The sequence below is a fragment of the Ictalurus furcatus genome, chromosome 15 (assembly GCF_023375685.1).
Source record: "Ictalurus furcatus strain D&B chromosome 15, Billie_1.0, whole genome shotgun sequence".
NCBI lineage: Eukaryota > Metazoa > Chordata > Actinopteri > Siluriformes > Ictaluridae > Ictalurus > Ictalurus furcatus.
In genome coordinates this window covers 8,125,575-8,139,738 of record NC_071269.1, presented here as the reverse complement: position 1 = coordinate 8,139,738, position 14,164 = coordinate 8,125,575, and the positions used below count along the sequence as shown (strand labels likewise).

The 14,164-nt window shown below is 39.6% G+C and overlaps 2 protein-coding genes and 1 long non-coding RNA gene across 7 annotated transcripts in view; 2 read left to right on the top strand and 1 right to left on the bottom strand.

The window, feature by feature from the left end:
- The first annotated feature begins 139 nt into the window (after nt 1–139).
- On the top strand, nt 140–4,085 carry scp2b (sterol carrier protein 2b). Of its 2 annotated transcripts, none has more exons than XM_053643205.1 (5): nt 140–266; nt 1,178–1,277; nt 1,352–1,481; nt 1,591–1,670; nt 1,841–4,085. In XM_053643205.1, exons 1-5 carry the CDS (start codon nt 208–210, stop codon nt 1,934–1,936), a joined length of 465 nt encoding a protein of 154 aa, XP_053499180.1. In that variant the 5' UTR covers nt 140–207; the 3' UTR covers nt 1,937–4,085. The 2 variants fall into 2 exon arrangements, with proteins under 2 accessions (XP_053499180.1, XP_053499179.1); XM_053643204.1 differs by having other exon boundaries at nt 144–266; nt 1,175–1,277.
- On the bottom strand, nt 3,928–5,974 carry LOC128619204 (uncharacterized). The gene is made up of 2 exons (XR_008387899.1): nt 5,839–5,974; nt 3,928–5,012 (listed from the first exon to the last, which is right to left on the bottom strand). It is a non-coding gene; the product is annotated as an uncharacterized LOC128619204 (long non-coding RNA).
- A 113-nt stretch (nt 5,975–6,087) lies between these two features.
- The window catches only part of podn (podocan), a 14,550-nt gene continuing 6,473 nt past the window's right edge, over nt 6,088–14,164 (top strand). The window contains exons 1-7 of one of the 4 annotated variants that reach the window (XM_053643198.1): nt 6,088–6,140; nt 7,707–7,794; nt 9,378–9,797; nt 11,105–11,198; nt 12,203–12,267; nt 13,362–13,471; nt 13,560–13,716. In XM_053643198.1, coding sequence (XP_053499173.1) covers nt 9,543–9,797; nt 11,105–11,198; nt 12,203–12,267; nt 13,362–13,471; nt 13,560–13,716 — 681 coding nt within the window. In that variant the 5' untranslated portion in view covers nt 6,088–6,140; nt 7,707–7,794; nt 9,378–9,542. Of the gene's footprint in view, nt 6,141–6,376; nt 6,471–7,617; nt 7,795–9,374; nt 9,798–11,104; nt 11,199–12,202; nt 12,268–13,361; nt 13,472–13,559; nt 13,717–14,164 lie in introns of those variants that run through there. The other 3 variants (XM_053643201.1, XM_053643199.1, XM_053643200.1) reach the window with 3 other exon arrangements.

The following is a 14,164-nucleotide window of genomic DNA, read 5'->3' as shown; positions in this document are numbered from 1 at the left end:
TCTTATATAAATGTGTAATTTTTAAACAAATCATAATACCAAATACATTTTCAGATCCTCCTAATTTTTCCCACATGACATGACCTATGAAATATATCATACATTTAAACAAACAAACTCTTTATGTAGCCTACAGATGACTTTTATTTTATCTCCTGGTTAGTCGGGTCTGACTGGATTCGTTGTGTTGCTAAGCTAAAGGCAGAAATGGTCCGTCCATTTTTTAAACTATTTGACAGCAAAATGCACATTTCAGAGATCCCCAGGTGAGATTTATAAGCGATTTAACATCTTTAACAGCGTATACGTTTCTCTAAAGTCGTGTTTATCTTTAAAATCTCAGCCTTTTCCGTCTTTTATTGCTCAAGGGTGTGAGAGGACTCCAGAAAGCGGAAGCGTCCATTTTGCGCAGAATCATTCATTAATTATTATTATTTTTTTTTTAAATTTTCAAATCCGTTAATGGAGTCGGCGCGCGTGCATGCTGCGTGTATCAGAGAGCTGTTTGCGTAAATCTGACGCAGCCACAAAAAACACCACAAACAGACAGACTGCCTTAACGTAATATAACTTTAATCTATATGAAGCAGTGTGCGGCTGTGTCCCAAACCGCATTTTTTTTTTTTTTACTAAATAGTATTCTAGGTAATGCTCCACCTACCTGTAGGGATTATAGTGACCTGTTTGGGTGTACTGTTTTAGTGTTAGTGATTTAGGACGCAGCCCGATTCTGCTTTATATATATATATATATATATATATATATAATATATAATATAAATATATATATATATATATATATATATATATATACACACATACATACATACATAATCCAAAATACTACCTAATATTCCAAACTTTCAATTAGAACTTTCTTTCCTAAACTCTGTGTCGTGACCAGAAGTTGCTTTGTGGAATTGTTTAAATCCTTATTTAAGCGTCCTTAAGTTTTTTATAAGCCGTGTAGTGCACTATATGTTCAGTAGGGAGCCTTGTTTCATTTATACAAGTGCCCTACATAAGTGCACTGCATGTCCAAGTGCCCTATATAGAGTGTTTAATTAATAGGGTGTATCAAGTGCACTATAGTATTGTACTACATAGGGTTCAGAACAATAGTTTGTACAGATAATGCTTTGCTTAAAGTTCTTAGTGTGTGTGTGTGTGTTCAGCAGTTGCAGACGGATCGAGGCGGTGTTCACTAGCGCCCCCACTGCACTGGAGGGCTTTAAGGCTCATGCCGTGTTTCAGGAGATTGCTAAAAAGCTGGAGGAGGTACGTGTCCTGATGCATGTGAGCGGAAAAACACACACACTGTCTTCATAAATAATAAATGTGTGTGTGTGCAGGAAGGCAATCAGTACGTGAAGAAGATCGGAGGTGTGTTCGCTTTCAAAGTGAAAGACGGCCCGGACGGCAGAGAGGCCACGTGGATTGTAAACGTGCGTGACGGAAAGGGCTGCGTCCACAACGACGCCTGTGAGTTTCATCTGTGTGTTTGTAGCCGCTGTAACGGAAGCATCAGTGATCTTGACCCTTGAGGAAAACCCCTTTTCCTTAATCGTCTATTTTCCTTTCTTCGTTTCAGCTAAGAAGGTGGACTGTACCATCTTGATGACGGATTCTGACCTGCTGGCCCTCATGACGGGGAAGATAAATCCTCAGACTGTGAGAACACTGTTTTCTACATCTAATAAAAGCAAATGAGCGTTCAGCTTTACACTCATCGTTTGATGCTTTTAAACATCTTAACAAAAACAAAAACTTTTCTACAAAAAAATCGGTCAGTTCCATGTCTGTGTTAACCGCTGCGTTTCCTGTCTGTCTGATTTTTCCAGGCGTTTTTCCAGGGAAAGCTGAAGATCACGGGGAACATGGGAATGGCCATGAAGCTCCAGAACCTGCAGCTACAACCGGGCAAAGCCAAGCTGTGAGGTTCCACCCACGTGGACGAGCGTCCCCTCCGTCATTGCCTCTCGAGCGGGGACGGAGAGTCGCGTCTCTTCTTTCTGTGTTTTAGGCTACGTCTACGTTAATCCGGATCAAATTTGAAAATGGCGTTTCCGTGATGTGGCGTGGACTGAGAAGACGGAGATGTTCGAAAACACTGACGTGTTTTTAGTCATGTGAGCCGTTAAGCTAAAAAAACAAAAAAACAAAAAACAAGATGGTGGACGATGTTGTACCGCAGCCGTTGTGCCTGATATCCAGTTTGATAGCATCGTAAAAGATTAATGCCACAATAAATAAATAATAAATAAATAAACAAACGGCCGACGGAAATGACACAGGTCAAAACTTTTAACGTTTTCACGTTTTTTTTAATAAGAACGTGTTTAAAAACGAAAACGTGATTTTCAGATCTGTCCGAATGAATGTGGACGTAGCCTAAGACTTCAGACCTGCGGTTAGAGTAGCACTTAGAGGACATAGCTGATTTCCACTCGCTCATCGCTAAAGCCGAGATCAGCACCACTGAGCTCCGACATGTTCCCACCTCAACACCGGATCATTTCCCAGTCCTCCTCCTCCTTTACTTCTTTATTCCTTTTGTGAAACTTTTTTGGTTAAAAATTAAACATACGCACATTCCTGCTTACCACAAACGTAGACGATCGGCCATGACACGTTCGGTGGGCGGAGTTTGGAGTGATTTCTGAAAACGGTTGTGTGATTTTAACAGCGCCACCTGCAGCACTGGAGCGCACTGATGTGACGAGCAGAATGAAACCACAGAGCGTATACCAACTCACGAAGGTGTCTCGTGTCCGCGGTAAGAAAGCCGAAGATGTTAGCGTTCATGTATTTCCATTTCATTACTTGCTAAAAATGTTTTTTTAGCTTTTTTCCTGGTTGTTTTTTTTTTAGTATGATATCTTCCCAATCATCAGGACGCAGGCGGTGACATTTATCAGCTCTAATTCATGAAAAATAAAGTAATATTCCAACTTTCCATAATTTTTCCAATGAAAAAGTGTTTATGTTGGCAGATGCATCACTTACAAACTCCCAAAATTCCCAGTCCCCATGTGACATGAATGCTCCGTTCAGAAGCAGGACAGAGAAGCAAAGATCCTGATCCAGAAACAGATGATGATAATAATAATAATAATAATAATAATAATAATAACATGAGTGTAATAGTTCATTCTGACTCTGTAACACTAAAACATTCCTGATTATCAATGATAATCCCATCATCCGATCCGAGGACAATGGAATTCCATTTCCACACGTCCTTCTGCAGCGCGTCTCCGGGTCAGCCTGGGCGGAGCTTAAAGTTACATACGATCACGCCACAATACATTACCTAACACGATATTACTTCTTAGCATGAGCTGGGGAAAACCCGTGAATAATTAATGAGCAGCAGTCGCATCATCCAATCACAGTGCAGAAAAATCTTTGCGACGACGAACGTGCATTTTATCACAGTGTAAGCGTAGCTATGTACTCTACGTCATATCAGTGTAGACAGCTAGCCCGTGCTGGCCATCTTATGTGAGCTAACTTTAGCTGAGTGATTTTACTTGCTAGCTAGCTAGCTAGCTAAAGTTAAGTGTGATTATATGAAAACATGTGGAAGCATGCGTTTGGCCTCACAGCTCTCAGTAGTAGCTGACATGCTATGCAACAGCGCTAGTTCATTGGAGTTGTGTAATTAAGCAACAAATAAACTGGGGGGGAAATGGAGTTTAATTTAAAAACTTTGCTAGCGATCATGGCTACTGGGTTTATACAGACCTATAACGCTACAGAGGTGTCGTTAACATCAGCTAAGCTAAATAAAAATGTCTGGCTAAAGTAGCTAGCTGGCTAATTATGTTAGCTAATGTTGCTACACTGCTGTCATGTAACATAAACCAGGAGTTCGTACTGAACTGAAGAAATGAAAAGAAATGTTTGTGTTGGGTGATGTTATGTGATCAAATGTAACTTAAGCTCCGCCTCTTGTTGATCCAGTAAAATGAAGTGGACAGGAGAGAGAGAGAGAGAGTGTGTGTGTGTGTGTGTGTTTTCATGGTTTAATAAAAGTTATGATAATATAGCAATCTAAATAAAATTTTGTGACGTTTGAACCTGTTTCTTTGTGTGTGTGTGTGTGTGTGTGTGTGTATTTTTTACTAAATAAAATGTTTCTCTTTGGCATTACCACACACTAGTCAGTACCTTTTATGAACCGTGTTTGCAGTGAGTGTGTTTGGATTCTGTTTCAGTTCACGTCTAGTTTTTATTCTGATTAAAACGTGAGAGAGGAAAGGTTGTAAAATATAAAGCCTATAAGGTCAGATGCACATCCGGACTGAAATCTGTATAAAACTAATTAGAATAATGTGTGTGTTGAAATGTTAAGAGAGGAATACTTTGGCAAGTAATATATAATAAGTCGTGAACAGTTGAGTGAACATAATCAGGGTTAAATGTGTAAAGAACTTGTTTTAATTGTTAAAAATGTAGTAAAGGTTAAAAATAAAACTATTAAATAATAAATACTAGATAAACTTTTTTTTTTTAACATGTTATAGTATTAATTAAATGTGTTATAATTTATTGATTAATAAATGCATTCACCTGCCAGAGATAGAGTCCCCTCCGAAAGTATTGGAACAGCGAGGCCGATTCGTTTGTCTTCGATATACACTGGAGACGTTTGGGTTTGAGATCAAAAGATGGATACGCGATGATAGATCAGGATTTCAGCTTCATTTCCTCGTATTTACATCTACATGTGTTGACAACTTAGAACATGGCACTTTTGGTGGTGTATTTCACCGTCCAGCGGCAGCAAGCAGGAAGGGGCAGAGTCTGAGATTGCAAAAGGAAGCGTCGCGTTTGAGGAGTTGGAGCTCTGCAGTGGAACGTTACGTGGCTGATATGGAGCAGATGCTGCAAAAAAAATCCCTCGGATAATCACAGAGTCCTGATGATTTTCTGCTCAAACCTCCAGCGTGAGTCACTCAGAGACCAAGCTGGAGTTCTGCCTGACTTCACCACTTCCAGAAAGTGCAGCTGTGAAAACATCACAGATCACAGATCAGTGGATTGATGATGGTGTTTATGTGCACTATATAGTGAATAAGGTGTGTGGTTTGGGACATGCCCACAGTGGATAGCTGATGGTGTTTATGTGCACTATATAGTGAATAAGGTGTGTGGTTTGGGACACGCCCACAGTGGATAGCTGATGGTGTTTATGTGCACTATATAGGGAATAAGGTGTGTGGTTTGGGACATGCCCACAGTGGATAGCTGATGGTGTTTATGTGCACTATATAGTGAATAGGCCCACACGTGGCCTATATGGTAACGGTTGATTGTTGGTCGTTATTTCAGACACCGTTTTTCCACTGAAGTCCTGTACAGCGTATAATTCCTGACTCTGTGAAGCTTGTTAGTGAAATTGGACGTGAAAATAAGCGTTGAAAGCACAGCTGAAGAGAGCGATGGTGATGAATCACTCACATGGGAGATGTTAAATCACAACATTTCCTTCTTTTTTTTAAATTTTTTTTGCAAACAGCCTCATTTTCTCAATTGTTAAACAATCAGCTTCAGTACACATTAATTCTCTCGTGTACAAATCACTGCACTGACAAATCACATCTCTTATCACCTGTAAATGTAATTAGCTGGAGGAACGCAGCATACAGATAGCATTGTATTCATTGTGTTTACAAGAAGAGTCTATGTGAATGAAAAAATAGTTTGGAGTCAAGATTTTCTATCAGCTCTGAATGAACAATGCAGCAGAACCCATGGAGGTTCAGTTAGCGGTCAATGCTAGGTGTAATTACATGTAATATTAGTTGAACAGAGTGTTTTCTTAAGAACTAACCAACATATCCGAGGTAAATGTTGAGCTTCCTGATAACTGTGTCTCATTTCCATTATTGCTGTGTCTCATTTCCATTATCGCTGTGTCTCATTTCCATTATCGCTGTGTGTTCACGTTGTCTGTGTACAAGATATGAATCAGTAATATTGAGTCAAATACATGATTAACTTGTTGAGCAAGTAGTTAAAGTCAGGGTTACTGTTGCTAGGCAACTGGAAAATCTGCAGACAAAGTGTGAATTAGCTAATGAATGGGGATAAGTAAGCTAGTAAGCTAGCTATTGAATGGGGCTAAACATTTAGGTAAGTAAATGTTGTATAGAGACAATCGGAAGCCATTATAATTGAACACAATATTTTCTTAATAAATCTGAGGTTAATGTTGACCTTCCTGACAATTTTGATTCATTTCAACTGTTGCTGTGTCTTCATACTGTCTGTATGCAAGATAAAACAATAATCCTGAGTTGATATGTGATAATCTTGTTGTTCAAGTAGTAGGGAACTGTTGCTAGGCAACTGGAAAGTCTGCAGGCAAAGCATAAGCTAGCTAATGACTAAGCCTTCATAAAGAAAATTGTCATTTTAAGTGTAATTTTAGTGTTTTCTTAATAAATGAACAACACACCTGAGGTAAATGTTGATGTTCCTGATGATTTCGTCTTAGTTTCAACTGCTGCTGTGTGTCTATATATAAGATTTACTTAGCTAAATTATTAACCTCAGTCATTAGCTAGCTGCAGAGTTTACATTTGCCTAGCAACAGTAATCCTGACTTAAACTACATGAATGACAGTAATATTTTAAAAACAATAAATATCACAATCAATCATCTTCACCAGTCGATTGCTTATATAATATTCTTACAAGCATTATTTAAACTGGAACTATAGAATTTTTATTTATGCAAATGAGGCTTCGTCTAATTAAATGTCTCCATATAAAATCAAACAAACAAACAAACAAGCAAAATATATACTTTTTGGATGATGTTAGAACTAAAATAGGTATCTCACTGTGAAAATGCTCTTAAGTGAAAGACTTAAAAAAAAGGCTTTCTTTTAAAAAAGAAAACTGTTATAACAAAAAGTGTTGTTTTTTTTGGCCATTTTCCAGGATCAAATCTAACATAAATACAAAAATGTTCATTTGTGGAATTTCCTCTGTGATATTCTTTTTTAATGGGAATGGAATGAATTTTCATGAATGCGGGACATCTAGAAACTTTTAGTTCTGAATATAGAAAAAACTGATTTTTGAGGACAACAGTTTAAAAAAATATTTACAATGTTGTTTAATGAGTTTGCATGTTGTTAGTGTGTTTTATAAGGTTTATAAAGGTTTATAATGACACAAATTGACACGTATTGTATATATTTATCAGGAAACAAGCTGTTCAGGGATATATGACATGATGTGACTGTGAAGTGGGTGGAGCTTAAAGATAAAAAAAAATTATGGACAAAACCAATAAAATAAACATTTTGAGATGTTTTATTACTACGTATTAAGAGAAGACATGAAGATAGATTTGACCAAATTATCCAAAACTCTGAAAAATGATTGTCACGACCAACATTGTTGCTTCTTCATGTAGTGTCTTGCCTTAAGGTGAAAAAACAAAAGCACAGTTTTGCTGCAATTTATTGTTTATGTTTCCAAACTTTACTCATTTCTCATTTTAACTGGCCACTGAAACTGGGATTCCATCCAGAGCTCCATGAACACGGTCATTTCCACAGCAGTAGTGGAAATTCTGCTAAAGAGAGGAACGTTGGCATTTCTCTCTCTCTCTTTCTCACTCTCTCTCCTCACTTTCCTCCTGTCTCACTCCCACTCTCCGTCTGCACATCTGGAACGATGGATCAGTTCTGAGTGGAGCTGCAGGTTCAAACATTTGGACTTAAACCTGCTGCGCAAAAGCTGGACTTTAATCTGAGTATTGCAGGACAGAGAGGTAAGGTAGTTTTATATTTCCTCTCATACCCCCTTTTCCTCCTCTCTCCCTCTCTCTTTCACCGTCTCTCCCTCTCTCATTCCCCATCTGTTGCGCTGTTGTATTCATTCCACTTTTCCAGACACACAGAACACATGGAACTTCTCCAGATTCTCAGATGGTTTCACACTGTTGTTCTTTTACAGCGTACAGCAGCGTACTATCTATCTATCTATCTATTTATGTCTATCTATCTATCTATCTATCTGTCTGTCTGTCTGCCTGTCTATCTGTTGAGTGAGACAGATAAATAGAGAGAGAGAGAGACAAAAAGGGATTTATCTAGAGCGAGACAGAGAGAGAGAAAGAGAGAGAGAGAGAGAGAGAGAGAGAGAGAGTTAATAATGTTTTAATGTTAATATTGTTTTGGCAATATAAAGCCTTTTACCATGCCAGTAAAGCTATTTTAATCTGAATCTTGTGAGAGAAACCGGTATCTATCCGGTATCTATCTATCTATCTATCTATCTACAGTGAGACATAGAGAGAGAGAGAGAGAGAGAGAGAAACTGGTATGTATGTATGTATGTTTGTTTGTACTGATCTATCTATCTATCTATCTATCTATCTATCTCTCTATCTATCTATCACTCAGTTTTAGCATGACCTGAGGATATCTGGATGAATGGATAGATAGATAGATAGATAGATAGATAGCCAGCAAACAAGCACCATACACAGTAAACACAATAAGACAGTTAATTAATTAATAGACTAGCAAACATGCATTACAGCCATTAAAATACATTTCAAACTAAACAGTAAACAGACTAACTCACAAACAAGCATCAACAACACATCTCTTTTAATAAAATACACATTTTGTAACCAACAACAGTACTTCATCTGGTTTCATGTGTAACGATTGGACCCCACGCTGCAACACGAGTCGTGTTGTTTTCGGATAGTTTAAAGGACGAGTTGAAACCCCTGCGTATCTGCTGTGTTGTATAAATGAGGAAGAGGTCTGAAGAGTTAAATCCGTTTTCATGTTTTCCATCCAGCTGTGTGACTCTTGAGAAAAGATTTCTGTCCTGTTCTGGTGCCAGTGTTTCAGACTCCAGTGCTCGCTCTTGCGGCTGTGAACCAAACAACTGGTGAAAAAATCTGTCAGTGTGTTTGCCATCTCAGGCCAGAATTTAATCTCCAGCTCCATATCTGGCCATTCCAGAGCCTGGGAAAGTGGGTTTCGTTATTTTAGGGCTTCATGGCAGGAATGTAGAGATTATTCTAGAAATAAAACTCAAAACTGACCCAAGAATGACCTCCAATATTCATATCCAGAGAAAAACCACTTGCTCTGAAAACAGATCTCCTGGATTTACTGTAACACACACACACATACTTCACCCCAGGCTCAAACTCTCCATCTGATACTGTCCTTAGCATAACAGTAACATAACATAACAGTGAATAGGTTAACTCACAAACTACTACCACTACTACTATTACTTACAACTAATAATAATAATAACAATCTTAATAATACATTTTTGTTTTAATAAGATTTGTGTTAAATGCTAATGAAGTTTTGTTTCTAGCAGGTGTGTAGAGAAGAGTGTGATCTGTTCCTCAATCAAAGGCTCGTCTGGTCGTCTGGTTCGGAGGTTTGGCCAGACCACACACACACACACACACACACACACACACATTCTGGAGTGTGGGACTGTTTTTTGCCCAGAGGAAAGTGTGTACTGGGTGTGTTAGCGATGATCTGGAGGAGGTGTGTGTTATGCGCTCTTCTGCTTTGTTGCGCTCTTGTCTTCGGAACCGAGCCTGAACACCATCAGGAAGAACAACACACAGGCCAGAAGAATAAAGGAAGAGACAGGAAGGGAAGCACAGAGGCAATGTGTCCGGATCAGTGCAGCTGCATGGCCGAGGAAGTTGTCGACTGCGCCGGGGTTAATTTATCCGAGTTCCCACAAGAGCTACCGGAAAACACACGCCAGCTCTCACTGCAGGTGTGTGTGTGTGTGTGTGTGTGTGCGCGATCTTTTTCTTTTCTTCGTTTTTCTCCCCCCAGTAACCGCATTACAGTTAGTAGAGTTGAATACACGGGTCACATGACCGGCGGACGTGGAAAGCTGGCGATCTCCAGAATTATGCTGTTATTCCCAGGTCCACATTCTACTTTTCCACACTGAACAATTTCCCACAAATTGTCCAACACCCGTTAGCGCCTCTTCTGTGCTCAGGAAGCTGTGAATTCTGCACACACCGAGCACGGAGAAGTGACGTGAAGCAACATGAATGTGTAAAGAAGAAACTTTCGCATGTGCGAGCAGTTTAGTTCTGCGAGCACTGAGCACTGACACAAGATCATTTCCCTCTCAAGGTGCGATTCAGGTGTTCTGACACTTGCCTGTCCGTCCTCACGCTCTCCAATAAACATACTGTTTAAATGCCTTAAACATACCGAACATTGCCAAAAGTTTGTGCACCCCCTAACCATCACACCCATATGTCCCATTCCAGATCGATTCCCCCTGTGTTATAATGATATTATAATGCTGTTATAATGACCTCCTCCACTCTTCTGGGAAGGCTTTTCACTAGATTTCAGGGTGTGGCTGTGAGGGTTTGCGTTTATTCAGCTACAAGAGCATTAGTGAGGTTGAGGTTAGGTGCTGATGTTGATGTGAGGAGGCTCCAGTTCCAGTTCATCCCAAAGTGATGTTCAGTGTTCAACATGTACTATATATATATATATATATATATATATATATATATATATATATATATATATATAGACATTGACGTTTCCATTACAGTCTCTCGAACCCCCTGAGACTTCACTACGAACTCTGCCCTAATGCACCTCTCTGATTGGAGGTTACGTAACTGTGCTAATGTGACTGAGCCAAGCGGTGCAGTGCGAGTATGATTAATCTGCTCATTATGTACATCTGTGCATAGAAACCCAGAAAATCACAAGAACGCGTTTAGAATATTTTCCGAGCAAATGAGACCCCTTGTGTGTCATGAGATCATTAACGTTAATATCTCTAATATAATAACACTCGGATAACTTCGTGACCATAAGCATGTCACGTAATAAGAATAAACGTCTGCTTACTGTATATAATGACCATAATCTCCTAATCTCAAAGAGACGAGGCAAAGAGGGTCTGTCAGAGCATCATGTTTACTTCCATCAGCTCCTGAGAGAAAAACAAAACACAAACACAAACAAACAACAACATTAAAATCCAGGTTTGTATCAAGACATCTAATATTCTGTCTTTCTCGGGGTTTTTTTCTGCATCAGAATAATCAGATCTCGGAGATCAGAGCGGAGGATCTCACACGACTCCTTCATCTGGAGACGCTCAACCTGCAGAACAATCGGCTCACCACGCAGGGTGTGTGTGTGTAAAAGTTTCTATGATTTTATAGCTACATCAGATTCATCAGACTTGGCTGGATGACTACATTTGGGTTAAAGGCAGAGTGCTGCGTGTATATTTCAGTTCTGGCAGAACGAACACTTTCACTGCAGTTTGTTCACATGAATTAGATTTTTTTGGTGAGATCGGGTTTGTTTTTGTGTGTGTGTGTGTGTGTGTGTGTGTGTGTGTGGCCAAGCGCATGATTAAAAATGAACAATAACAGATGGTGATGAATGGAGTACAGCGAGATCAGAAAAATACGAATTACATACAAGGAAAAATAAACTTTGAGCCTTCACTTAAGTTAAATATCCATAATGTCAGGTTTAAAGAACTGTTTCCTAAACTACAACAACATTCTTTACTCCTTTATACTGAAGATTCCATGGCGTAACTTCATAAAAAAAAAGTTTTGTGAGGAACAAAACACTCAGTAGAGTCACTGTTACCATTATTCACTGATCATTAAACATCGCCGTAGTTTTAATTTGTTTATTGTTAGAGATAATTTTGTGGGCCGTCTGTGAAACAAGTTAGTTCTATTTTTCTCTCTCTACAGAAGCGTAAACTCGTCTGTCCTGAACATGTCGGAAAACTTAAAGTTACAGCTTTACCTCTGACCGTTACTCAGCGCTGACACTGGAGACTCCCTCCTTACGTGTTCAGTTGACAGAAATCTTCACAATATCAACGATTACACACATTACTTTAAACAGTTTATTATCAGTTGAGCATCTGCTGTACACGTCCCTGTGAAGGAGCTGTTGCTATAGCAACGATAACGTATTAGAGCGAGTGCATTAATATAAACCTGCGCTACTGTCAGAGCCGCTGTTATAGAGAACTAATCAACACCTGACGACCAATCACAATCCACCAAAACTGTGGTGTAATTTGTTAAAATTTTTATTAGCGAGTTATGTGGTATTGTGAGCCAGTCAGCTTCCAATATGCAAAGTGTGTGTGTGTGGTTCCAGGACTTGAAGATGATGGGTTTGAAGCTCTGGAGCAACTCAGTTACTTATACTTGGCGAATAACAAGGTGAGATCAGAAGGCGTTGCTCTTTAGAATAATGACGCAGCACAACACAAAGTCTTTACCTTTACACAGCGAGTTAAAGTATCTGTGTAGAAAAACCCCCTCAAATTTAGCAAAATGAAACATCTGTCTGCATTAGACATGCACTGATAATCAGGTATGCAATTTCTGACAAGATTCGACACACAATATTGTTATCAAGAACACTCCAAAACACCAGCTAAAACATTACGCAGGAAAGTCTATTTAAAATGTAATTATTATTATTTTATTTTTTTTGCTATACTCTCTTTTGCAGTGGTGGAAATCTAACAAACAATACTTTGAACTAGCCAACTGGCTAATGTTAGCATGGTGGTCCCTTTGAGCTAGCATTAGCTAACTTAACACTTAGAGCTAGTCTACTAGCTAGTTTGTTGCCAAAAAGATGGTGTTTAAACAGAGCTAGTCTGCTACGTTCTCCTGATGTTACACCTCAGTAGCTCGCTGTTCACCCACACAGCTACATGTTTTTTTTTTATCTGTTGACCCAAATGCAGCAAAAACTACTGTAAACATTTCTGATGAAGCTCATTCCTGAGCCCCGATTGAAGTCAGAAGGTTAAAAGAAAAATCAGGTCAAAGTTTGTCCCGGTTTTGGCTGCCGCTCAGCGTCTGTTTAAACCTCCGAACACATTCCGGCATTTGTTTGGAAATTCACTGATGGGAAATAAAGCTTTGGTGTTTTTTTGGTCATGAGAAAACAATTCCCCATCCATGTTGCCATGACCAGCAGAAGACTCGCTCCTCGTCCCATCCTGGGTTTTTGGCTGATGCCAGGGTTAACACGCTGACCCCGGAGGTGGAGATAACGCAGCATATTCCAGCTAGGCATCTTAATTTGCCTGGCATTCGTGACATTTATAACATTTAAAGACCAAATATATCAGGATACCAGCATACACTATAAAACTGTCGCTATTTATTACCAACAATAAATCATTGGTTGTTAGCTGGATGCTAGCTGCAGTTCTTTCTCCTAATGGTCTAACTTTGCTGAGTTTCTTTTCTCTTATTCTTGCTGTCTGGCCACTGAGTCATATTTTTCTGTTTCACAGCTCACGGCAGCACCCAGATATCTTCCGCCAACGCTGATTAGCGCCGACTTCGCTGCAAACCAGCTCACCACGATCTACCCCTACACGTTTGGCGAGAAACCGGGACTGAAGCACGTTAAACCCTTTCTCATTTCTATATATATGCTGAACGGAGTAGTAAATTTACTTGAGGGCATTTGTTGCCATGCCTTGTTTCAGGTCAGTGTACCTCCACAACAACAAGCTGTCCGACGCAAGTTTACCAGAGGGAATGTTCAACGGTTCGGACAACTTGGAGGTGTTAATCCTCTCCAGCAACTTCCTGCGCTACGTCCCTAAAGGCCTGCCAAAAGCACTCTTCCGTCTTCATTTGAAGGTAGCTCTAACGAACTGAACCGTTCTCAGAGCTTAGCAGATTGTGTGCTAGCAGCTGAAGGTAGTCTACCACCGCAGTTAACAATTTTAGCTCAGCAGGTTAAGGTATTGTCTCAAGCATGGTGATTATTCCCTAAGCTGATGTAACACTCGAAGGTAGTTAACTCAGAGCAGGTTAACTTCCAGATTGCTAGCTTGGATCTGGGGCTAGCATACTACCAAAAACACTGTAGCTAACCTACTGTTTTTTTATATCGGATTTTCTGCCAATTTCCCAATTCCCACAACTAGCTAACTTTAGTTTAGCATGTGCTTCCTCTGAGACACCTGTAGATCTTTTTGAAGTGATGCTCATGTTAAGTCACAGGGCAGTGTAACACACTCAGAGGAAAGTACTATCTACCCTCTTCCACATACATGAGCTCACAGATTGGCTAGCATCACTGTGA

Coding starts and splice junctions, on each gene's coding strand:
- scp2b (XM_053643204.1), top strand. CDS start 208: ATGGTCCGTCCATTTTTTAAACTATTTGACAGCAAAATGCACATTTCA. Junction 1,278..1,351: donor TTGCTAAAAAGCTGGAGGAG/GTACGTGTCCTG, acceptor GTGTGTGTGCAG/GAAGGCAATCAGTACGTGAA. Junction 1,671..1,840: donor GGAAGATAAATCCTCAGACT/GTGAGAACACTG, acceptor TGATTTTTCCAG/GCGTTTTTCCAGGGAAAGCT.